The 27,618-nt window shown below is 31.9% G+C and overlaps 1 protein-coding gene across 4 annotated transcripts in view; it reads left to right on the top strand.

The window, feature by feature from the left end:
- Positions 1 to 360: 360 nt before the first annotated feature.
- The window catches only part of LOC118186188 (myc box-dependent-interacting protein 1-like), a 59,129-nt gene continuing 31,871 nt past the window's right edge, over positions 361 to 27,618 (top strand). The window contains exons 1-6 of one of the 4 annotated variants that reach the window (XM_085809877.1): positions 366 to 517; positions 17,067 to 17,170; positions 17,416 to 17,496; positions 24,568 to 24,622; positions 24,756 to 25,238; positions 25,447 to 25,541. In XM_085809877.1, coding sequence (XP_085666003.1) covers positions 25,449 to 25,541 — 93 coding nt within the window. In that variant the 5' untranslated portion in view covers positions 366 to 517; positions 17,067 to 17,170; positions 17,416 to 17,496; ... (1 more) ...; positions 24,756 to 25,238; positions 25,447 to 25,448. Of the gene's footprint in view, positions 518 to 17,066; positions 17,171 to 17,415; positions 17,497 to 24,567; positions 25,239 to 25,446; positions 25,542 to 27,618 lie in introns of all 4 variants that reach the window. The other 3 variants (XM_085809876.1, XM_035356260.2, XM_035356259.2) reach the window with 3 other exon arrangements.

The following is a 27,618-nucleotide window of genomic DNA, read 5'->3' as shown; positions in this document are numbered from 1 at the left end:
TGCTTATATATATATACATATATATATATATCATTTTATGTATTGAATCCAAGGATAGAAAAGTAAAGCGTGCCTTAGATGTGTAAGTAGTAGAAAAGTAAAACTCTTTTATCGTTAAAAACGAAATTCAACTGCATTACTTGAATACAAAATTTTTTGGTACTGCAGCTAAGTGACTGTGTCTGGATACTTGTTTTCAGAAAATGCTGTATTAAAATCGTGAATAAGGTAAAAAAAAAAAAAAAAAAAAATTCATTTTAAGCCAATTAATTAATTATTTTTATAATCATATTACAAAGAAATGTTTGGCAACTTTAGAAATAATAAGTAACTTCGTTTATTGCTATTTGGCATCATTGTCAGTAGAGTAAATTTTCTCTGTTGATGCGGTGTTTTGCTGTGATTGCGAGTTAAGAGGAGTAATAACAGCTGAGTATTCCGTATGGCTGACAAGGATAATCGTCAGGGTCCGTTCTCTAAAGTACTGCAGAAACATGCAGGAAGAGCCAAAGAACGGGTAATTTCTGTAGAAAATTATCAAGTTTTAAATATATTTATATTCGTTAGACGGTTATGAAAGGATTAAACTTTCGTAACAGATCGTCTAATGAAATCATATTTATTACAGAATTATAGATCCATGATATTGAAAAATTATTTAAATATAAATGAGTCTATGCCATTCCATCCGAATTGAATGAGATAAGAGCGTGTTCTCAGTACCTTCAAAAAAGAAACACGTTCTCGCAGTTCATTAATAGGTTACCTGTTATATAAATAGAATTTGCAATTTGTTTTGTAAATGTTCTTGTTAATTAATAATGTGAAAAAGCAAAGTTTTCGTAATATAGTTTTAATGAAATATTTGTTTTTGTTTGATACTTTTTGGAAGCAGTTGAAATATTAGTGAATATATGTTTGTTACTGATCAAGGAACTAATTGAATGTTTTCACCACATTTTAGAAGCGAAATGCATTTGTAACTAATTAGAATTCAAAAACTGTATAATTTTTTGGAGAATGATGTATAAATGTGTTCTTTTTTTTTTTTTTTTTCTTTTAGTTTGATTCAAAACTCCCAATCATGCTATTTGAATGATTTGTTTGGTTTCAAAAGTTGCTTGTGAATTTTAGTTCCTGATATGTGGTGAAAAATTGCCATTAGAACACCTTTTTGAATCTTGAAAGTTTGCACAGCTGTTTTTAAATTTTTTTTTTTTTATTATTTTGGATCTTCTTTTTATTAATTAATTTGAATGTCAGAATTGAAGTGAAGTTACTGTATAGTAATTGTAGTTACTAATATAGAATGTAGATACTTGTGTTGAAATAGCAATTTTTGTTCTTGTTAAGGGGAACTGAAAAGTTGATATCTATCCTAAATTTAACTTGCAGTCATTTTCATTTAACTGGGAACAATGTCCATAGTTAATTAAAAATTCTGGCCAAACCAAAGGCAGTTAAACACAGTAAAGAGGTTATAATTACAATTAACAGAACAGAAAAATGTTTTGAACCATTTACTTTTATTTTCAAACAGTTGAATGTAGAAAATAAATTCATTTGGTTGACCAAATTCAGTCACTATTTTTTTTTTTTTTTTTTAAATTTTTTAAACAAAGGAACAGCATTTTTGTTTACATGACTTGTGTATTTTGTTAGGAGTTGATTAAAGAAATGATGACTACATATTTCATTTATTTTTATTAGCTGGTCAAGCTTGTCTTTTTCAGATGATTTAACAAAATCATCCACTAAACACAAATATTTCAGATTTAATACCATGTATAATAATATTTCAGATAAGATGCAGTTAAGTTATAAACTCTTGTGAATAACATAATTCCAAATACTGTGATGTCATCTTTTATGCTCGTGTTTTATAACAGTAGTATTTTGTCATTACACAGGAAAGAAATTTAACTTTCTTTAATATCCACATCAATTAATTAGAATTTGATTGCATAAATATTAGTCACTTTTAAAATTGACAGTTCCTTGCCATTTTAGTGTTGCATTTGGTATGCTCTGGAGGTGGATGAGAGTGCCTGTTATCATTCTAAATCCTTTACACTCTGTTAAATATAATGATTTTTAATTCTCATTTAATGAATAGTTTTGCAAATTGTGATTCATTGAACAGCCGTTCAAAAGAGGTCTCGCAATTGCCAGAATAATAAAAATTGCAGAACACTTGTAGTTCAATTCCAGTCAAACAGGCTAAATGCATGGTTGTTTTTGTGTTTTTCTGCTATGTGGAACATGGGTACAAGCCAGTTTTGCATAGAAAGTCCTCCACAAAGGCATTCTTTTCCTTAGGCATACAGCCCTTGTGTGTTTTGCCGTGAGTAAAAAAACTAAATCAAACCAAAAGAGACAGAACTGCATACCACAGTTCCCAGCAATACGTATTTTTAACCTTGACAGCAATGTGCTTGCACATTTTTCATGCATGTTTCACAACCCTGCGTGACTATTCTGAAGATATGCAATTACAGATCTCGATAAAGAGTAGTGTGCAGAAGAAAGGCCTGTGAAAAAGCATATTATTGATTTTTAAAGGGACTAATTTTTGCAATTTAAAAACAGAACTAAGTAGTTCTGTTTTTAAATTGCAAAAATTAGTCCCTTTAAATTGCAAAAACTCATTCTTTTATACCATTTCAAAAGACGCTGTCCTTTGATTTTCAGAGACATATGTCTTATTAGTGGAAGTTTTTTTGGCATTATTAGCCATTTAGGTTTCATGTCCGTTATTGTATTAACATCGTTATTATATTGTTAGTATAAATTATAATTACAGTCAAAAGTCGTTAATCTGGACTCGTCGGGACTTCGGCAATTCCGGATTATCGATTTTTCCGGATTATAGATCATCAGTTTAAATCTGGTAAGATGGCATGCGGAAATTATAAAATTAAAAATATGAAACCGTAATTTATGAAATAAAGAACAATTATGAATGATGTAAAGAGTATCAAAATTTACAAAAAAAAAAAGCTTAATATTTATTTGTTTACTTTATTAAACATTTCTTTCAATGTAAGTTGTTTAAGTTGCTTCGTTTTATGTGATAATACTTCTTCTTTAATTCTATAAACAGACATAATTTCTTCTTCAGTTACAAAGTTCCACTGTTCAAGTGCTATAATTGCTGTGTCGAGAATACCTACTAATTTGTCAATCAAAATTTTTTCGTTTTCAATTACTTCTGTGTCACTTTCTTCACTATTTGAAACGAATTATAATGACGAGGAATTTGATTTAAATCATATCAAAGACGGAGTACATCGAGATGAAATACTACATTTAGTAAGAAATTATAAGCGAAATAAAATAAAAACATCTGCCCTGAAAATAAGGATAGTGCTGACAGATTAACTTCCAATTCATTGCGCGCCCCAGCGTTTCGGGGTTCCCCCCCCCCACCCCAGGCTGCAGAGCAGCGTGAAATCGATAAACAGATTTCGGAATGGTTTGAGAAACGAAGAATATGCCTTTATCCATTTTTTGCAGCAATTCCACTTTTTGTTTACTGGACTTCTAAAAATACTTTCGCTTTGTAGATCCTTTACATATTAGTAAATACATATCGAAAATTCTATTTGACATAATCAGAAGTTCAAGCTTACTTTTATAAAATTGCTCTAACAGTCTGTAAAAAATAATAAGCCGGATCCAATTCGAAGATTCAGGAATAACGCAATCTGCAACATTAACTGAATTAGATAATTTTAGCTTAGCTTATACTGTCCGTTATACATTAAACGTGCATGCGTAAATGTATTATGCGCCTGCTCACATGCACATTCGCAGCCATAAAGGTCTTACGCGCACGCGTAAATGCCTATGCGCAGCAGAAAGTTTGCATTCATAGACGTATTTTGCGCATGCGCACACGCATATTCGCAGCCGTAAAGGTCTTACGCGATGCATGCGCAGAAAGTTTGTAGCTTTGAGGTCCGAATTAACGACTTTTGACTGTATTGCTAATTCAAAGAAAGCAGAATTTCAGTTACAGTCCTGTTTAAATCTTAACAGCACAGTCATCATATCTGCAGGAAAATTATATGTGCTTTGAAAATAGGTTTTTCAATTTTAGAATTTAAAAAGAACTTTTTGAAAATATTTAAGTATTTGTCTGTGCGTCAAGATGTTAAATATCCTTGTAACTGTGTTCTTCTAATAACATAACTTTATCTATTAGAGTAGTTGGCTCTACTCTTATATGTGCCCTAATATCACCCAATGGGGCGAAATGTATTCTGCGCTGGTTTTTGGTGAGATTGCGTGTTGTATGGCAACCCTGTTGACGTTGAAAACTCTTTTGCTGGAGTGGTTTAATTGCTCGTTGGTTCGTGTTGTGTGTGTTTTGAAATGGCCTATGTTGCAATGATAGACGTGGTGGCAAGATTTCAGCCACATATTTTAGATTGTGTGGAAAGTTAATTTAGTATTAAAAGGTACGATGTTGGAGTTGTTAACAAGTTTTTGATCACAGGTGTGTTTATGAGGATTGAAGTGTATTTTTGAATTTCTGTGGGACCTTTTAAAACGGAGTCTGAAGTGTGGAGCTGCTATGAGAACTTGGACGAAGAAGGGCGTTTCTGATAGTTCTTGTGTGGATTTGCAGTTAAATTGTTGCTGGTAAAGTATGTGGCTGTCAGCGGAGTTTAAGATTTGGACTGTGGTTTTCGTGCAGTATGTTAACTTTGGAGAAAGTTTTTATCGTTACTTTTGAAATTTTGAATCTCAGAAAGACATATGATATAGCAAAATCGTGGCACTTTTGTTCAGAGACGTTGTGACTGGCAAAATTTTATTTAGGATTGTATTATGGTAAGTGCATTTTATTTTACTGTTTTTATTTTTTAGAATGTTATGTTCATTGTTTTTTACTATGATTTTATGTTGTTTTTTTAATTGTTTGGGAATTGGCGAGAAACTTCACACTGCCATATTACTATCTAAATTTTTTTTCTACATTTCGAACTTTAAGCCTAAAATGTCTCCAAAAACGTGGTTTTCGCACATGCAAAAACTACGTTTTGAACACACGATTTAAGCTAAAAATCCGAAACAAAAACAAAAAATTTAGATAGAAAAATGTAAAGTTTATAATCAAAAATATTTCACAAGAATGCATGTATACAGCGACATGTTTTAACTTTAAAAAAATCTACGAATTGCACAATTTAGGCAACGAACGAATCTACGAACTACGCACACCTCGCTTTAATAAATTTCAAAGAATACCATGTACACATCATCCTGTTTAAACTTAAAAAAACATCTACAAATTGCACAATTTAGGCAAGGAACGAATCTACGATCTACACACACCTCGCTTTAATGAAATAACAATAAATTTCAAATAATACCATGTACATAGCGTTCTGTTTCAAAAACAACAATAACGACAAAAATTCATACTAAAGAACCAATGAACATAACATTCTACAAAATAAGAACAAGAATAAAATAAAATGCACTTACCATGCAGTAATGCTTTTTTGAACAGCAGAAATACCAATTTCATACCGCCTTTAACATGCTGTCACGTAATCACTATCGTATTTACATGACAGCCAGACACAATCCAGAAAATTCATACTATGGTTCACAAATAAATAAAATCACAAATCCCTACTTCTATCATGTACAGCCATTGAAAATAATCTCCCAGACCCTCTTTCCATACCTCCAAATACCCACTACCCCTTAACAGGATGGCCAAAATGATATTTCCTTTTGCCGAACTTCAATTCAACAACTACCATTTTATCTTTCCATCCCATCTTCTCAGACGCAAATGCGAATCAACGAGTTTCAGCGAAAGATTTTTCAATGTCAACAGGGTTGCCATAGAACACGCAATTGTGCCAAAAACCAGCAGAGAACACATATCGCCACATTTGGTGAAATTAGGGCGTATATCAGAGTTGTACCATTGTTTGTAATTTAGTTTATTTGGTTGATTTGTGCGCAATGCCTAGACTGTGCAATTCATAGATGTTTTTTTTTAAGTTTAAACAGAATGCTGTGTACATGGTATTCTTTGAAATTTATTGTTGTTACGTTAATTTATTAGAGCGAGGTGTACATAGTTCGTAGATTCCTTCGCTGCCAAAATGTACAATTCGTAGATGTTTTTTGAAGTTAAAACATATCGCTGTGTACATGGATTCTTGTCAAATATTTTTGGTTAGAAACTTTGTTTTTGCTATCTAAATTTTTTGTTCTTGTTTCGGATTTTTAGCTTAAATTGTGTCTTCAATATGTCGTTTTTGCCCACGTTTTTGGAGACATTTTAGGCTTAAAATTCAAAATGTAGACAAAAAATTTAGGTTGTAATATGGTGGTATGAAGTTGGCGAGAAATTTGGCGACCTGAGGGTATATATAAGAGTATTTCCGAATAGTTTTCTGCCTATGGTACACTTATTTGTATGGCTATAAAGGCAGCTTTTAGTGAGGTGTATGCATGTGGGCATTTGATAAGAGCATGAAATACCTCAGTTGTAAAAAGAAAACTAGAAAAATATAAACAAATTGATAGAAAATAGCATGGAATTTTAAATTATATATCCCTAGATTGATAAATATTGCACTTAATTAATAAACTCTACTGTAAATTTGGGAGTACATAGTCTAATTATTTTAATATTTTTTTTTATTTTTGACAATATGTTATATTTCACAGGATGATAGTGGTGGCCTCTCATCTTTTATTTGTATACTATCACGCTTTGAAAAACTTTTTATTTATCAAAAACTGTTAAAAGCTTAATCATTTAAGTAACTTTTTAGTAGATTTATATTTTCCTACTTGCAGCTCTAGTGTAGAATTGGGTGCCCCTTCGATTAGCAACAATTTTTTTTTTTAAATTTTGGCGATGAAACCTCATCTCTGGTTACCAAGATAGTTTTAACTTCCTGATTTTATTTAAATGAAAAATTGATTGACGTGTACATGGACAAATTTAAGGCAGTGCGCAATGCCTAGTTTGTGTAATTCTAGGAAGTTTTTTTAAGTGAAAACAGATCGATGTGTATATCGACACAGAGTTTGTGCAATTCTTTGACTTCTTATTTTGGTTTTGTGTAGCGGCCATCTTGAAATTGTGCTGCCGATCTTGGCATCAAAAAAGTATCGCCAAGAAACGGGGCACCCAATTGTAAACATGTACCCTATTTGCAACTGATCATACAGAGTTTCATGAAGCAGCCCTACCAGTGAAGAGCCTAAGTGATTTATTGCTGATGCCTTTATTTACAACCTGTAATGTTCAGATTTGAGACATATTTTTTCCTAAATCCTCGCACTGCATATAATATTTATGCATCGTTATTATATTGTTGAGGTAATTTATTTGAAGGGTTGGACCTTGGTTTTGGTAAACAGGTGGATCACTGTTATTAGTTCATATTATACATTTTTGTTAATTTATAATTTCTTTTGTTCTACAAGTAATATATCCTATGTAACTTTCTCTAAAAATGAATTTATTTCTGTTAAGTATTAGGTATGTGACTAAATTGGTTGATCTTTGGATTATGGTAACTTGGCGATTTTTTGGCGAAAATTTGGCGACCAACTATGCTACAGCAACCCTCTATTTTTTTTTCGCTGCCATTTTGTCTTCATGAAGTAAAGACATGTTTCTTTTCTTTTTATTTACTCAACACTTTTTCCAACAATCTACTAGCCGAATTACACTGATGCTAGAAATTTTATGTAACAAAACTGCTTAATCATGACAAATATTAACTGCAAAATTGGGGAAAAAGCAGAATCGCAAACTCCTTGCGCGTTTTTCAGAATAGCACATACACATAAACCATTTACACGTCGACTTATTTTTACTTAAAAAAACATCCCAGAATTGCACAAAAATGGCATTGCACACACTCTTAACTTTATCCATCTACACTGCTATTTTCTCATAAATTACAAAAATTTGCACGAAAATGCAGGAAAATTTTCTTAATCTTTAAACTCGATAAAAAGCACATATATGAAATTACCTGATCGCGAAAAAGTACATACCCTTTCCAAGGTGAACATTTCCACATATAAAATAAATAAAATATCCAAAAGCTTTTACCTCTAAATTATCTATTATATTATAAACGTCATTAACGAATTTAGGTACTTTTCCGTTTGGCCGGCGCAAGCGATAAAGTCGCCGAAAATGGTAGAACTGATGCCAAAGCGAACGTCTTCGCTGATAACCTTTCACGGCACTTTTTCAAAACAAGTCGCTGAGATTTATTATCAGATTTACCTTTTTTTTTTTCAATATTGGCATACAGTTACATAGGATTTTTTTAATTATAATATTGAAATAATTCTTGCATTTAAACTCGTATTCCATACTGAGATTTAACTTGAAATTAATGTAGGTAACTCCTGAGAGAATCAGATTTTTGTAGCGTATTTTACGTGAGATGAGATCGTTTGGGATCACGTGATATTAACCTGCGAATCAAGAGGTTATACCATGAAAGCATAGTAAATCTTTAATTTAACGTCTTTAAATTCTTAAATTAACGTCTTTTACAAATATGTCAAAAATGGATGAAAAACCAATGAAAATTTGGGATTTGCCCAGGACAGAGGAAGAAACCATCAGATTCTTTCAAGCGAAAGGCGTTTTGCCTAACATTGCTATTTGTGAAAATAATCATGAAATGAAATTACATTTCGGAGACGAAATTCAATGGCGTTGCAACCTTTCAACTTGCCGCAGTAAAAGAAGTATATGGAAAGGCACATGGTTTGAATCATCGAGATTGAGTTTCTTGAAGTGTTTAAGATTCATTTATGGTTGGAGTGAAGAATTAACTTCAGTTAAATGGTGTGAAAAGCAGTCACGGAACAGTTTTGGATTGGAATAACCACATGCGAGAGGTTTGTGTGGATTCTTTACTTAAACGTCAACAACGCAAAATAGGAGGCCCTGGTATGATCGTTGAAGTGGATGAAACTATGTTCACAAAGCGCAAAAACAACGCGGGACGGATTTTACCACAACAGTGGATCTTTGGTGGAGTTTGTCGTGAAACAAACGAATGTTTCCTTGTGATGGTGCCAAACCGATTCATGAGTATTATATTAGAGGCAATAAATGAAAACATCGAAAAAGGAACTACAATATATTCCGATTCATGGAAATCATATTGCACTGAAAAACTGGAAGAGGAAAGTTTCGAACATTTCAAAGTGAACCATAAATACAATTTTGTAGATCCGGAAACTGGAACGCACACGCAAAAAATTGAAAGACAAGCGCAAAATGGCGGAATAAGAAACACAGAGGAACTGTTCGGCATCATCTGGAAAGTTACCTCGCCGAATTTATGTGGCGAAAGGACACAAAAGACCCATTTGAAAAAATTCTAAACGATATTAAAATATTTATGCCTCCCAAAATAAAAAAAAAATGTTTAAAATTCTTAGAATTAACATTTCTTAACATTTTTTTATGTGTATACTGTGTGTTGTCGCCAATAAGGTCTGCTTGGCGAGATTTGCGCCGGAGAAAGGGAAATGGCGAGGTTTGCGCCGGCGAAACGGAAAAGTACCCGAATTTATATGCAAACATTAAAAATAGTTACAAATACTTAGTGTCAAATATTTAAATTATTTCCATGCATGTTTATTTCAACTGAAACGTATACCAAATTCCTACAAGCATAAAATTCACAAAATAACTGTCATTTAATTAAAATATCACTAAACCATGTACACGTCGACTTATTTTTACTTAAAAAAACATCCCAGAATTGCATAGAAATGGCATTGCCCACACTCTTCACTATATCCATGTACACTGCTTTTTTCTCATAAATTAGAAAAATTTCACAAAAATGCATGAAAATACTCAACGTATACTACTCAAACGTATTCCAAAATACTACAAATATGTAACTCACAAAATCACGATCATTAAATTAAAAAACACTACTTAAAATATAAATAAGCACATACATTAAATTAATAAAAATTAGATTACAATCCTAATTACTTTAAACTAAATCATTGCTAATAACAATTTTCCAATAATACCACATTAATTTATTTACTCCTTACATTTAGAACAATGCATAAAAATAATACCCTCAAATGATTAAAAATACTAACTTACCTAATCTTCTTCAGAATCTTCATTACGTGGCTGCAGTACTACTGCTAATTTCTAAATCCTAAATCCAGTAGTCAACTAGAAGTCTATTCACCAAGTAATAAGAAATTAATAAAATTTCACCTATACTCAAACTACTTTCAGCAAACCACGTACCTTTCCTTACACTCCTTTTCACAAAATGTCCATTTTCACCATATTTCTTGCACCGCTATTTAAACTTAACTGTAATATCCTTCCTTTCACACAATCTCAACTTATTATTATTATTCGATAAACGCATTAAAAATTTAGAATTCACTTTACATAGTGCCATGCAATCCGAAAATTAACACTATTTCACACAACACACAATGAAGCTTTTCCAAATTAACCTCCTTTTCTGATTAAAGAACTGTAATTCGTCCATTAATGTCACGTGTCACACAACACAGAATATAGCTAAATACGAAATTTCCAGATTTCCCCCCGTTTCTGATTAAACAACTGTAATTCGTCCATTAATGTCACATGACATATCTCATGATCTCTCATTTCCCTCACACAAAATAATGCGTAATCAGAACTGAGTGCTTCTCACATTATTACCAAAGTAATAGGTAGTAACCTTTATCGCCTCCAAAATGTCGCCAAACTACCAGTTACCATATTCCAAAGATCAGCCACTAAATTTTCTGCATTCAAAATCTGAGCTCTTTTTATTTCTTGCATCCATGAAAAGTATAAATTTCAGTGCAGTATTTTATTACTTTGAAGTTTCTATTACTCACAGGAAATAAAATCTCAACACTAAGAAAAAAATCAGTATAGATGAATGAAATGTAGGCAACTTATTAATTTTTTCAGTGTTTTAATGTCATATGAAAATACATAAGAAAAGCCATTTCAGATGGAAAATGGTGGTACATTAATAACAACTGTACTCGCCATAATATTGAACGCGACCATACATGCATTGTGTCTTGCAAGTGTCATACGTCATTTTGTGGGATGGAGTTTCACCTGTTGCTCTTTGTTAGTCAAATTAGTAATGGTCTGTGCTGGTTGCGGATTAGCCTGAATTTGGCATCCAGTCGTCCCATATATGCATGATAGCAGAAAGATCATATAATCTTGTAGGCCAAGGTAACATATTGACACTCCATAGAGCATGTTGGATAATAAAAGCAGTATAGGGACGAGTGTTATCCTGTTCGAAAGTGCCCCCTGGAATGTTGCTGAAGAATGGCAACAGAACTGGTGCAGTCACTAATCTAACGTACCAATTTGTTATCGATGTGTGTGGGGATAATGACAAGAGTATTCCTGTTATCACAGGATATTGCATTCCAGACCATAACACCTGGTGTAGGTCTAATGTGTCTATGCCACAGATAGCATGGATCCAAGTACTCATTTGGCCTCCTAACCACTGGCACCTAGACAGAAACATCAAAGAACACCACCAAAATTGCACATGGTGGCAGTATGGAGTTAACGTTATGGCCACTGCAGAGTATCAGGCTCAGAACCGTCCTTAATATAATCCTTAATATAATTTAAAATTTTCAATCATCTCCTGAATATCTTGTATATTTAATGAAAAGAAAAGTATCTTAAGAATTATAAGCACCTATCTAATATATCTAAGAAAACTTTTAATAGATTGAATGCAAATGAAAGCTGTTATTTACATCTGATATTCACAGGGCATAAATATTTTAGTGGAGTTGTGCTTTACTTTAATTACAAGCATATCGATTCAGAAATATTATTTAAAAAATTAATACAGAAATTGATGACCTTTCAGTTTACAGAAATAAGCAGTCACAGAGAAGCACCAAAAATCAAAATGTAATACTTTAACATTTTTACACTTTTTACATAAAAGGGCATATTTACTTTTTTTAAACAGAAAAATTACTTCATTTTAATCTTTCACTGTGAATATAATTTTCTCTATAAGCCATTAAATTTAAATTTGCATCAAATAAATTTTATTGGATGAAATTTTTTCTTCTAATTTATGTGTGATAATATATAGAGAATAATCAACTTATTAAACGCTTTACTTATTGGAAAGATTTCTTTACATATATTCTGATGCCACACATAAATAAGACAGCCAAGGGAGGGGAAAAAGAACTGTTAAAAAATATGAAGTTGATTTTATTATGTGGTGAATGGTGTTTCAAATCATTTAATTCTCTTTATAAACTTTATTCCAAAACAATTTTATAAATCTTAATGTGCATAAGAACTGATTTGTGTGTGTAGTAACTATTTAATCTTACTATCCTGAGTTGTTAAATTGCTTAATAAACAAAATTTCACAATAAAACAAACCAAGTGTGACGTTCTACTGACCAAAGTATGAAACTGCAGGTGAAACACTTCGCACTTGCAGCCTTTTGTGAGTGTCACATGATTTTTCTCTTCAACAGTTCTATTGGCTAAACCCAGACTTTGTTCGTGTCTCTGTTTGGACGACTTTTCACCGGCAACATTCGTTTCGTTGTGTGATTTTTTTTTTGTGGCACCAGCATAGTTGTGTGGATACACCTTAATTCATTCTCAAGCATGTTCTTAATATGACATTTATCTTAATGTCCCCATCATTGATGATATAACAGCAGCAAGGAATTGTCTGCTAGCATGCACTTCTATAATTTCATAATTGGTTCAATAGCTGCCATGTAATGAGGTACCATATACACTGGGAAGTTCCAGACAGCACCTACTTGACTATTAACCAGCATTCTGGAGCTGCTGTGATAAATTTACTATTCTGATTTCTGTCTTGCACAGCAAGTAAAGAAAATAAATTTCTGTTTATCTGAGGTACATACATACCAAACATCTTTTATCCCTTTGAGGGGCAGTATATAAAATTTTGCATGAATTGTGACTTATGGAAGAAGAAAGAACAAAACATTGAGACAAAAAACGTCTAGAGCAAAATCCTGAATTTTGAGAGCCGGTATATATTTTATACTGATGTCCCTCTAAGACATTGTTTTTTACAGATAGCTGTCAATTGTTAATTTTTGTTTTTTAATTAATTTTGCCTACATTTGATGTGCATTCTATAGAGATGGGTGCTTGAATATAATTAAGAAAGAAAAAGTTCGCTAGATATTTAGAATTTGAAAAATAAAATTTATGTTTTTAAAACCCAACTGAACATACTTATGCGAAATATGTGTAAAAAGCTTTTGAAATTGATTTAAATTCAATATTTTTATTTTATGAAAAAATTTAGCTAATATAACACTGAATGTGTAAACCTTATCATTCTGTAACTGAACTAGTATAATGTTATAAGGAGGTGTAACTCGGCTGAAAAATTGAAATTTTAAAAATAAAACACTGCGACTCAGCTGAAAAAATATGTTGCATTTTTGAAGTTATTATAGTTTATTCTTTAGATAATATATAAAAAAGAGCATGCTTCATGCTATGATACAAAGAATCATCCTTCCCCTCACTCACACACACACACACATACACTTGCGATTATCAAAGCTCGTAAGGGCCCCTTTTTTATTTTTTGTAAATATGGGTTGTAATGTATCATTTTGTTCATGGAGAAACACCATTAAACAATTTTATTATTTGATATGCCTGTAAGCTCTTTAAATAATTTTGATTTTCATCCCCTTTGGCCTCCTAGGGGCCTGTTTTCAACTTTTAGATAAATTTTGGTTTGCATCTGAAACTGGCCTTAGAAATATTTTCGCACCTTTCACCGACTGTGAAAATTTATTTGAAAACCACCTATTTAACCCCAGGGGGAAATTTTCTCTTGTGTTCCCTAGTCTCTCATCTCAAATTGACAAAGATGCCTTAAAATGCTTTCAAATCAGCAGTTTTTCCATTCCACTAAGAGTTGGACTTAAAGTGCATTTCTATTTCCTGTAGTTTTAAGTGACCTTTCTTTTTGTGTGATCTTATCAAACAAAGGGAAGAAGGCTTGACCCCTGAATGACAAATTAGTTGTCAATCACCTCTTTTCATTTTTGCTGCATTCTAGGATTTTGGAAAACATGAAGCAACGGGTGTCTTTCGGGGCTAACATGCCACATTTAACCTCTACAATTGTGTAATGTTTGGACGCCAGATGACAATTTTGAAATCGAATTTTTTTTTTTTCTGGGAAAGGGTGAAGTGATAAATTAAAATTTTTGCTAAAGAGACTGATGAGAAACTCATGGCGTAAACAAAGAATATAAAGAAACTAATATTCTTGTGCTCAGTCCTAGTACAGAGTCAATAAACTCACCATCCCACCCATGAACATAATATTGAATCCTAAACAACTTGTAAATTAATCATAAAAAAAAATTACATCATAAACTATTGTATTTACTCGCGTAATAGTCGTAATCCCATTCTGAAGCAAAAATAATCGTCAAAGGTGTAAAATATTGTGTAGTAGATTTTCCCCGTATAATAGTCGTACCTAGACTTTCACAAAGAAAAATTGGTGAAAAAGGTGTGACTATTACGCAAGTAAATACGGTATTATAATATAAAGAAATTTTGTTATCTCATAGAGTAGAAAAGAAGACTGGTGCTGACATCTATTGGCATGGTACCCTCAGTATGGGCAACGGTGTGTATCATATACTGGTCTTAAAATCGTATAAATAATCTGTAAACTATCACTTTTGACTGAAATGCATTAAATATGTAAGATTAAGTGTGTGTATATCACATATTTGCAAATTTTGTATTTTTTCTTCCCCTCCAGTAGAATTTATGAATCTTCAAACATGACACCTTGGAATGAAGTATATTAATTTCATAACTGCAAAGTATTGAGTATTCATAGGTTAGTGCTGCCATTTTGAATAAAAAGGAAATACTAGAAACTTACGATTACAGCTTTTGGTGTAGCAAAATTAGCATGTTGTAGGAGGTTAAAAAATTGACAGACATCCAGTATATTTTATATACTGGTGCCATATATTTTATATACTGGTGCTTTTTAAGGGCTTAAATGGATTGTTTGAATTTTATTGCCAATAGTTGTCTTGACACACACTGTTGCTTTCCCAAGAGCGATTAAAGTTTCTTTTCTGGAAGCCTTGATGCTACAGAGACTATGAAACTTCAGAAAATTAATCAAGTATGTCGAACAGTTCATGATATATGTTGTAGCTGCACCATCAATCCAAAATCATGTTGGATAGTCTCAACTGTGCCATAAATAAACATCAGTGTTACCCTGTCTGTATTTTCTTGAATGGTGTTTGTTGACCTATTCTTGAGTGCTCCTCTATTTACAGTCCTCTGTTAGTACTCTCTCTCTTTATTTTAAACCCAGTGTACTTTTCCCGTGTAATAATAGCAAATATCTTCTTTTATCATTTTTCTTCTGAATTTTACTTTTTTATATGGCTTTTATTTTTTAGATTTTGATGTTACTAATGCCACTTGTTCACTTGTGTTGCTTTTTCTCAAGACTTGTAAATTCTCTTTCATGAGAGCAAAGTTGTGTTCTTTCGCTTGACTTCACCCAAGAGTAACCAGCTTGATTTAAATGAATGGTATTGTGTATGGGTAAAACATCTAGTCTTGCCATTGAAAAGCATGCCTGGCGACTTATTTTCATTTTAAAGTCCTGAATTCAACTTCCATAATTTTTTGATTGGAAAGATGAGCTGCCGTATTATTATTCTAATTCCTTTTGAACTGAAAAAACTGCATGCACATATTAATCTGTTGATTTTCTGATGATGCTTTAAATAATGTATGTAATTCCAACCACACTTCTCAAGCACTCTAAAATCTCATGATCTTTTGAAGAGTTTCTTCTATCATAGAATTTATTAAAACCATTGTAACATGTATATTTGAATTTTGAAACTTTTTAACAGCTTCATTATATTTCTCTCATTGAACAACCGGAACATCTACTGGAAGATTTTCTGGTTTCACTGAAGTTCTTCCACAATTTCTTAAGCATGTGGATGATAGCTTTAAATGAATTGTATCGTACATTTCCATATACCTTCCTTTCACCTGCTAAAGGCTTTACTTGGATCTAAGATAATTCCATCCTTTGATTTTTAAACCTTGTTTTGATTGCTAAGACGAAAACGAAACACCAGATTAGGCTTAATGAATTTCATTTTACTCTTATCAATTGAAAACACTTGACACAGTCTGGTAGCTTGCTTTGCCGGTAACTTGAAACATGTTTCCAGAACTAAAAAAGGAAAACAAATAACAGAGCAAAAATAGTAAGTTTTAATTGGAATTAGTAACTAAAGTAGAACTACCTCTCAACAGCATCACGAAATACGATCTCCTAATAAACAACAACTACCCACTGTTGCCCGAATTTATTAACTAAATTATACATTATTATTAGCTTTCTTTTTTTAAGCGAGCATAACTGATGCCCGGGGCAAAATATTTTTTGGTGCCCCCTCCCCCCCAAAAAAACAGTGATATGATTGATGAAAAACTTGTTAGGAGACCATTTGGTGCCCCTCTGCGAGCGGCGCACGGGACATCATACACCCCCTTGCCCCCCACTCACTACACCACTGTCTCTTGTTTCTTTCTGAAATGAAAGGTTTCTTTTTCAATATCTTCCATAATAATTATTTTCATGTAAAACATTTTGTGTACTGTCTGTACACTTTTTTTTTTTTTTTTTTTTTTTTTTTTTGCGACATGTTTACCATTTGGTGTGAAAATAGTTTTTAAGATATTAGATTAGAATTCATGTTCAAAATTTATATTATGCATAGTATATATCTGAAGTGTGATACAAGTTGCATTTCTTTTTAGAGCCCTGCTATCTCAAGTGATATAAAGTCTCATTAAAGTGTAAGATTAATTTGTTCTGCATATATGATTAGCAGTGTAACAAACTCAGATGATTTTTCATGGAAATATAATCTAATTGCTAAATATTTTCTTGCAGATGTTATGCTTTTGAATTAAATGGGTGTTTGTCTTTTTGTTTGAAAGCTTTTCATTAACGAATAAGTGATTGGACAGAATAAAGAGTAAAGATATAATCTTAAAGTAAATATTGTATCATTAATAATATAATTTTTTAGAGGTATCCAAAACTATTTTAACAAAACTGATGTTTTAATCATTGTCTATGATAGCTCATAAATTTAAAATGTTAAGGTTACTTTTAAAATTGGAGTTAAGATTATGATTGAAAAATATAATTTAGTGTTGCAATTTGTCCATGAATTCCATGAAATTACTAATAAGTAATTCTCTATTTTTTAGCCTCATTTATGATATTTAAATTTTAGTTATTGCAAAATTTGGGCAAAGCAGACCGAACAACTGATGCTGATTTTGATCTTTGTGTGAAGAATTTTAATAAACAGCAAGTATGAAATGAAAATTTCCATTTTTTTTTCATATTAAGTTTTTAAATGATAAACTGTCTCTATCATTGAGTGGTAGCAGTAATTTTTTTTTTCTTTTAATCGGTAGTAGAAATTTGTTTTAACATGAAATCTATTATATGTAATATAAATATATATAATTTTACAGCTCTTTTAATGTATAAAGTTTTGCTTATATATGCGTAATTTTTATGTTTGCAATTGAACTTTTTAACTGCAAAAATATTTTGATCATTTCGGTACCAAAAATGTCATTTTTTTGTTGTAGAGATGGAATTGTTATTAAACACTTAATAATTACAAAATATTTTTAATTAGGTACTTTTTATGAAATATGAAGATCTGTTTGGACATTTAATGGCTGCTGCTGTGTAATGATTCAGTACATTGTTAGTGCAGCATTATGTTTACTAAATAAAAAAGTTATAAACATCATAAAGCCAGTAGCTTACATCAATTTAGTATTTGACATTTTTATAATGTGTTGAAAAATTTTATTCCATGTATAAAGTGAGTGATAATTTTTTTCCATTATGAGAGTATAAATAAACTCTTTCATATCTAAATTATATTCCTTTTCCTTTCCCTCCCTCCTCTTTTTTCCCATCACCTTGTAAATTCACATTTTTCAGATTTAGAGAGAATATGGTTGATAAAAAGGCATTCTTACAAGCGTACAGTTTTAATCTACTGGAAAAGTTGCACCCAGAGTATCAGTAAACAGAAACTGAGAAAGCATGTGTCAATTGGATGTTATTTCCTGGCAGTTCCTTACACTTCCTTTGCAACAATACTTAATTGTTATCATCTGTGCCTCCCTATTTGCATCTACTTTAAATATCATTCTTCAGTATCACTGCAGCCTTTTGTAGCCATGCCTTCATGATCAAAGTGACTGTTGTCCTCTCTAGAAGAATCTTAAGTCATCTATAAAACTCTTCACTTTAGCAAAATCATAACCAGATTTCCCCCCCCTAGGAACAGCAGACTTAAATTGTATGAAAATTTGTGCTTAGTATTTTATGTGCAAACATTTATTAAAAAAAGGGAAAATCATCAGACCTTGAGGTGAATGTAGATGTAAGAATCTGTTATAAGCCAAAGTTTTGCCTGAGATGTATTTGGGCAAGGCATTTTGATGGGACATTATATGGCTTATCTGGCTAAGACTGCAAGTCTTAGGCATGGCAGTCAGCTTTCAGGTGTGTAAGAGTAATTTTAAATAACTTATGGAACATTAAAAAAACTGACATGCCAAGCAGTGCATATAAGTTATTTTCTTGCACAGAATTATTTGTAACAAAATTAGACTATTTTGTTTTCCAAGTTGTTGTATTCTCAGGTTCTGCAGTGGTTAGTGGATGCTGTTTCTCAACACTATTTCATTCAAGTTCAGGCCTCTAGTAAGGCATACTCATTTGTATTTTTGCAGCATGGGCGCACTTGAATTCTGTCCAGCTGAAAGTTCTGTTGAGAATTTTGGGGTGGAGAGGACAGTGAGACATTAATACTGTTACTCTCCATATTATGTTTTGTTACTTCCTGGTGCTTAGAATTAGTTTGTGAAAACTGTTTTGATCTAACAGTGTTGTTAGAACCTTGAGATGTGTTAAAGCAATTCTTATCAACATGATCCAAATGATTACATCTACAATAATGAGGGTCAGCTTGTCAAGTTATTGTTGCAGTCCTAGACATTAATGATTGGACTTGTGTTTGCAAATTGCCTAACATGTTATTAAGTATTGCAATGTTTTCTTGTTGCAGTGTGAACACTGCTGCAAATTCATCTTTTTGTGAAAGACTGCCTGGATAGCTTAAAATGTGGCACAACGAGCAGCAGAAGTACGAACATTATCCAACTCATCTTGAATGAGTCTTGTACCTTACTACCTTCCTCTGCTACTGCATGCTTGCTTTTTTTTTTTTTTTTTTTTTTTTTTTTTTTTTGTCTTTCTTTTAATTTTTACAGCTAGATAGGATTTGTGATTTTGAGGCAAGAGCAGTATAGGCTCAAATGGAGGTGAAGACCATCAAGAAAAATATAAAGGAGTGGCTAAAGCCTTTGACTCTCTGCAGTTGGATTGTTGTGTGTTATATCTGTTGGCACAGTTTTAGATGAGAGTGCCTCAATCCTTCCTGCAAACTGTCTAACACTTTCTCTTGCCTTTTGAAAAGCTTGTATTAGAGCTCTAATGTGTGCATGTAAGTTGTGCTCTGTCAAAAATCTAGCCTTTAATGCCCAACAACAAATACGAGACTAGTCTCTTTTTTTTTTAAGACTAGGATTATATGAATGAAAGCAGCAGCCTCATCCTCTAACTTGGCATGAATAGCCAGAATCTTACCATCCTACATGAGATGCCACCAAATTAACTGTTGTCTAAGATGTTGCTTTAGACCTCTTGTACTCATAGTCCCTGTAAAAGTGGGAATAGACATAAGATCAGCCCCAAATGCAGAAATCTTACTCAATGGAGGCTGAGGTTCCTGAATCTCATTAAAAGTGTTGGGGACATATATTCTAAGAACCCTTACTAGCAGAATTAGACTTCTTCTGTTTTCTATTAACTGGCCCTGGTAATGTTTACTTCAGGGAATAAAACAGTCGTGTAGAACAAAATAGAGTCAATAATCAAATCTGGCAAATTACTTATATATAGTATGTCAAAGATTAAGGTTTTTGCACATTTAAATACAGTGCCAGCTGTTACTAAAATAACATAAAATTTTATAAAAATGCCTGTGTAAACAAATGAAATACAATTTTTAAGAATTATGAAAATTTCACTGCGACCTCAGCTCAGCAAAACATATATTTTCACTGCATCCTTTTAACAACACAGCCCCAAAAACGGTTTGTGGACAATGTGCAAGTATAATAATTACACTCAAACATTGATGTATCAGAATAAGTAAACAAAACTGCATTGTGTAAAGTCAAATGTTGTAATTAAGTTAATAGTACAGTGGAAATGCAGTTATGTATGAAATTTATAAAGGAACAAGCTTGTTTATATTTTCAAAGAATCATATTTATTTTAGAAATTAATATTTTATGGAGGTCACTCTGAAATTTTTGACGTGCAGACAATAAGCCGTGGAAAAAAAAATTAATGGTTAAATTTGAAAATGTTAACTATTTTAGCCTAGCATATGATTTTTATTGGCCAACTGCAAATACAGTCAAAAGTCGTTAATTCGGACACCCATAATCCGGAATGATCTATAATCCGGACCTCAAAGCTACAAACTTTCTGCGCATGTGTCTTGTCGACGCATGCGCGCAAGACCTTTACGGCTGCGAATATGCCTGTGCGCATGCGCAAAATACATTTATGAATGTGTGTTTAATGTATAACGGGCGGTATAAGCTAAACTAAAATTATCTAATTCAGTTAATGTTGCAGATTGCGTTGTTCTTTAATCTTCGAATTGGATCCGGCTTAAAGAGAAAGTATTATCACATAAAAAACGAAGCAACTTAAACAACTTACGTTGAAAGAAATGTTTAATAAAGTAAACAAATAAATATTAATCTTTTTTTTTTTTTTTTTTTTTTTTTTTTTTTTTTTGTAAATTTTGATACCCTTTAGATCATAATTGTTCTTTATTTCATAAATTAAGGTTTCATATTTTTAATTTTATAATTTCTGCATGCCATCTTACCAGATTTAAACTGATGATCTATAATCCGGAATCGCCGAAGTCCCGACGAGTCCGGATTAATGACTTTTGACTGTAGTTTAGCATAGAATAAATTTTAGGCTGAAGGAAAAATGGAGTTGAGTCAAGAACATTATCACACTATGATTTTAAAATAGGATTAAATCAAGAAGAATGTGTTCAATGTCTACAATTAGCATTTGGAAACGAAGGTCTATCCCATGCTACAGTATTCAGATGGTTTGCAGAACTTCACAGATATCGCAACTCTCTTCAGGATGAAGAACACATAGGAAGGCCTTTGTCAGCAGTAATTCCGGATAATGTCTCTACCATACAGAAAATGTTAAATGGTGCTAATTGCTGCACAAGTGATAGAGAAGGAACTTAACATTAGATCAGCTGCTATATTAAAAATTATTTGCGATGAATTGCATATGAAATTTTTTTCATATGACCCATTTCAATTTCATATGCAAATAACAGTAATTTCATAATTTAACTGAGCACCAAAAAGAGGAGCATGTCAGAATCAGTGAAGAAACCCCCAAATTACTTAAATATGGTGGTCATCGTATTATTTCTAAAATCATAACTGGTGATAAAATGTGTATAACATTGTTTGATATTCCATCATGCCAAGAAAGTGAAGTATGGGTCTTTGAAGATGATCCCACATCCATAATGATGCCGTTTTCTTTGAAAGTACATGACTAATCAAAGCCATGAAGCTAGAAGGACAGAAGACAGTCACAGCTAACTGGTACACCACTAAATGTGTTCTAGAAATTCTTCAAGATGTGAATGTTAAGAGGACTCGTGTTCTGCCATGACAGTACATCTTCTCTTTCAGCAAGATTGACAATTGAGTTCTTAAACAAAAAGACATCAAAGTGATAGAACATCCACCCTGTTCACCCGATCTAGCTATGTGTGGCTTTTGGCTATTTTTTAATCAAAAAAACAGACTTGCGTAGACATTGTTTTCATTCTGAAGATGAGATTGATGAGGCTATAAATGCATTTGAGAGAAGCATGTTGATGCTGGAGACTATTTTGAACGCTCCTAAAATTACCTAAGTATAACTTATATATAAGTATAAAAAGCCTACGTGTATCTCAAAATTTTCAGAGTGGCAAGCAAATATGCAATGCCTTTGCCGGGAATCGAAACACGGACTTCTGAAATAAAAAAAATGTTTAGTTAATCATATGTGTTTTAAAGGTGAAGGTAAAGCATATTTAGTTTCCATCAGGCCTTCAGTTATCTTTTATCAACAATTCACATTTTACACAAAATCAGTAAAGAGAGGTTTTTAAATTTGTGTAACACTGGCTAGTAAATTATATTTTCAAATTTCGAATTATTCAAGCATATTGCATTTACAAATTAGAATTCACTATTTATTTAACTTCCAACATATACCTTTAGCTGATTAACAATGATTAGTTAATTTATCATACCAATTACATAATCATATTATTAAAAATATTAGTATACTTTCTCCACATTTAATAAATTTCAAACTGCCAAACCGGTCATAATAGTGAAGAGACTACTTATTTTCAATTAAACAATTATTACTAATAAAAATATACATATCTCTAGGCATAACTGGCAAAGAGCGAGCCTCCCATATGGGCAACATCCTACTTTGCTCAAAAGGTCTTCATTTAAGAAGACATGATAGGGATTTAAAGACCAATATTTGAAAACAGAAATCATAGGAAATTATATGAAGCTAAACATCATGAAAAGTATGGGGATTGTTTTCTTCCGTCTGGCCCCAACATGGCCACTCTCATCCTTGTCTTCCTTCCTTCTTCTTGCACAGCCAAAAACAAGACCACTTCCTTCTTCCTTCAACAGTGACTTTCTTCTCTGACAAAGAATCCATCCCTTGAATTTCGGGTAAACCCAAAGTTTTGCCATCAGCGCCAGCAGAACACAGGGGGGGATCTTAGCAATTGTATCCTAAATGGATGTTGTAGCCTTTGCAGAAATCGCTTGCTCTTTTTTTTAAAGAATAAGTCGATGGAAAAGGTCAAACAACAGCACATCATATAGCTCCCTAGTTTCAAATATTTAAATATGATCCTGTTTCTAGTCTCTTTGTCAGCCTTTTTTTTTTTTTTTTTTTTTTTTTTTTTTTTTTTTTTTTTGTGGTCACAAGGTGGTACCCACAATGTAGCCTCTTGATTCACCGGTTTAGAAGGTAAACACATTTATGTTTCCAGCCTTGCTGTCGGACCCTTTTTCACAGTCACAAGATGGTATCCACGTTCCTTTCTCTACCCTCACAGTGTCACCCTTAAGGGAGGTCACATCACCCTAACTGCCAGCCAAGCATCACAAAAATAGATAAGGGAATTTTCGAACAATTCTGTAGTTTAGACACAGTTTTCTAGTGTAATACTTTTTTTCTCTAAAGACATAAATCTTTTTAAATTACATAAAATTTTCGTACCATAATTACAAGCTTTTGAAATATTCAACAAATTAACCAGAAGACTTGGTACTTTAAAGTGAAAGAGGGAAAAACTAACAAAATAATTAAATGAAAATGCCATTAAATGTAAACATAAGAACCCAAATTAAAATTAGTAAGCACTGAGGGCACTAACCCCTTTTAACAAAAATTAAACAAAAATTAACCGACATCGGTTAAATCAAAAGAATAAAACCAAACAAAATTTAAAAAGAAATTAAACATAAGTTTTTCTTTGAAAGTTATTATAGGATTAATCATCATCAATTACTAATTGGAGTAAAATGCAGCTACAACTCATATCAATAAGATCTTTAGCTTTTAAAAATAATCTTGAGAACACTTAATAAAATCAAAGTAAAAATTACTACCACTTTAAATTAAAAGCAAGCAAGTTACATAACAGTTCTATCCTACTGATGATTCTAAGCCAGAATTGGAATTGAGCCTTGGCAGGTAAACCTTTTGCTTTGTTCATAAATTAAATTAATTCACTCATAGCCATATATACTGTAACTTAATGAACTGGTGTAGGAATGAATACACAATTCTTGATTGTAAATGAAATATTGTTTAACAAATATAAAGTTTGTAGATTATTTAGTGAGGTTTTCATTAACCACTTGAAAATTGAATGACTGAATGAAATTGAAGTCATATTTTATGGCAGTTTTAGCTTCTGTAAATTTCAGTTTAACAATTTTTAATTCTGCTTTTGATAGTTTTGATTTCTTGTGGATATTAGATGCAACATTTCTGATATAGTTTGCTGTAATTATTAAAAATTAAAAGCTTCTAATCATTTAATCAAATGCTTGTTTTGTTTTTAATAGGAACTTTTATTACCAAACTGATTGCTTTTGATAGCTTTAAATTTTTCGTAAATTTTGTTTTTCAGATTGCTGTGTTGAGATTGCAAAAGGAATTTAAAAATTATCATCAGTGCTTGAAAGGTAATTATGAATTTTGCAGTCTGAAATTAATTTGCAGTCTGAAATTAATGACAATATTGATAAAGGTGAGATCGTATCTAAACTTACTAAATATCACCACTTTTTACTACTGGAAATAAAAAGTCTCTTTTAGATTTCAGACGCGAGAATGCGTTATTTCTTTTGTAAACTCCTATTGAGAGTGCCAGAAGTAGATCAGCAACAGGAAGACCTAGTAAATTCAGCAATCAAAAACCATTGCATGGAGATGGTAGACATGTTATCGTAAAGTCCGTTGATAACAAAAGACTTTGTTGTAAAGAGTACCATAGCCAGACTGTTTATAGATAGATGTAAGGTATGTAATGTAGCTTTACATCATGATTGTAATCAAGCTTTTCATGCTTGAATCTTTCAATTGAAATAATCTGTATTTGTAAAAGAAATACAATGTATATTTTAATATTAAATTAATTACAAGTAAAGTGATTTGTAGATTTATAAAACGTTATACGGCTAAAAAGTAATCCTGCGCTCCACTCAAAAGAAACATCACACGAGTACAATCCTACTCACTAAACATCCGTAGTCTTATTCCGCTGACGTTGCGCGAACGCAACAATCGCTTTTTCCACAGGTAAGAGCATTTTTTTTTATTTTCAATGTAAATTTATGTTATAAATGCTTAATTTAATATCTGTTATTATTTTCATGAGAAAAGAAACATTCCTTGTAATTTTGACGGTTAATGGGTTTAAAAATCATGTAAAGAAAAATCTAGTAATGTTTTTTAATCCATCATATCTTATTTTATTGCTTGTATTTTAATCCATGTTTCTTTTTAGCTATGCAGGCATCTAGAAAGAGTCTTATGGATACCATATGTGAACTGTATGAACCCTGTTGGGTAGGGTTGGATTATTTTTTGACAAAATCTGAGGTAACTACATAGATATTGAATTCCAAATGATTTAGCTGTTTTCTGTTTCTTTGTTTTATTATTAGCTTAATTTTTAAATGTATTTTAAAGTCTAACACCTTTATTAAATATAGATGTTAAACGCAATATTAAACACTTAACTGATTTACCCACACGGCATATAGGTTAGAAGAGTTTATGTGGTCTGTTGATGTTTTGATCATATTTTTGTTTCGTATTAGCTTACAGTTTTGTCAAGAGATGGCAAAAGCAGGCCATCAAAGCATGATTACTATTCCAATATCTTTTGTTTCTGATTTCATGGGGAGAAGTATTTTTGCGGGGAATATATAAGGAAAGTTTTTCTGAAACATAAGGTGTGGGAAAAGTTTTGAGGATAAAATTTCATGCTCTGCTAATGTTAATGAATAATAATTATATTTGGTAAATGCATTATGATTCTGGAAAACCAGGTACCTCTGAGACTGTAATATTGGTCTATGTCTCATGCCTTACTTTAAGTTAGTACACCTCCTCTAAGTGAGAAACTGTGTAGTGTATATAAAAAATCCTGAAAGTGTAAAATTTTGAATAATTTTCATCTAAATTCTTGTATCTATGTAATTTATATGTATATATAATATATATGTGTGTAATATTTGCAGTAGGTCGGCATTGGAAATGATAAAGCTTAGCAATCTGGTCACATCAGAGTCCGGGTGTGGTCGTTGCAGAGTGGGAAGGCACCCGAATTGAAGACATAGAAGAATTTTAATTTTCAAACTCCATAGCGTTATTCACTTAGAATGTCAGATCATTATTCTTTCAGATTCGCCAAAAACTGTATGCCAAATAATGATTTAAATTAAAATAAGGTTAAGCTTTTGACTTCATAATTATTCTAATAAAGGAAAGAACAGGTGAAAGAGCCGCACAAGGTCTTATTGCAGCAATGGCAGGGAGCAGTCTCATGAAAAATGGCACGAATTCTTCATTTATAGCAGTAGTTGTGTAACATACCAGAATGTTCTCAGAAGTACTGGTCTAGGGGGGAGATCCTGAAATTGCGGAAAGTTAATTAGAGGTTGCCTCTTTGTGTAGAGCAAAGCTATTGTTATATAGCTATATGTTTATGAACAACATCTTAATTTTAAGTAATTAAATTTAATAGTTGAGGGCATTTAAACTCAAATTAACTTCTCTTGAACCCAAATTTTAAATGAAACTAATTTTAAAAAAAGTGAAATTTTTTCGGTCAATTTGATTACAAAAACTCTGATGTGTACACAACATGACTTTATGGAATATTAAATTATATGCATTTTTCCTTGCATTTCATTTAAACTCATTGAATTGAACTTATTAAATCTACTTCACTGATAGAGCATAAACCACAACAGAATAAGTCCGCTTTTTAAAATTCGCTATATTTATTTACCATAGCAATACTCCGGCGCTAGGTTCACTTAAAAGCGTTGCATCTCCTTCATTTAATAACTTGGGATGCAAATAAATCTCAAAAGATGTATAAAAGAAATCAAACAAATAAAAACTAAAGTTTTTCACAGATAATTCTGCGCTGCTTACCTAATGCACATGCTCTACTTGTAAACATTCTCACTGTTCGAAACAGACTTGAAACAGTATTTTCTGCTAATATGAAACACTTTTTTCCTCGAATTTCATTAGAGATGTATTTCTCATTCAATTTATCCAGTTCTCACTTCGCGGCTGGACAAAAATAATAAAAATGTGAAATATCTTCTTTAAAAATATAGGAAAACATAAAACACCAAATACAGTAAAAAACATTTTTTTTTTTTTTAAAATTTTACAATGAAAATTACAGTTTCTATTCAAAAACAAGCAAGAATAAAGAATTTTCGAGAATTTTCGGTGAATAAAACTGAAAGTTTTACTTTTGGTCTCACTTGGCAAAAAGACACTGAAGGCGTAAAAACTGATTTAATTTGTTGTGGATGCTATGCCGAGTCAATATATGAGATAATTTAATAACTTAAATGATAATTCCAGAATTGGTTAAGCATAATTTAATTCGCAATAATAAAAGAAAACGTTATTTTGTTGTGAAGCTTAG

This window comes from Stegodyphus dumicola, chromosome X2, assembly GCF_044657685.1.
Source record: "Stegodyphus dumicola isolate Sdum_Otavi_A_Nest chromosome X2, ASM4465768v1".
Lineage (NCBI taxonomy): Eukaryota > Metazoa > Arthropoda > Arachnida > Araneae > Eresidae > Stegodyphus > Stegodyphus dumicola.
The sequence above is the reverse complement of the archived record's forward strand: the minus strand, read 5'-3'. Positions and strand labels throughout refer to the sequence as shown.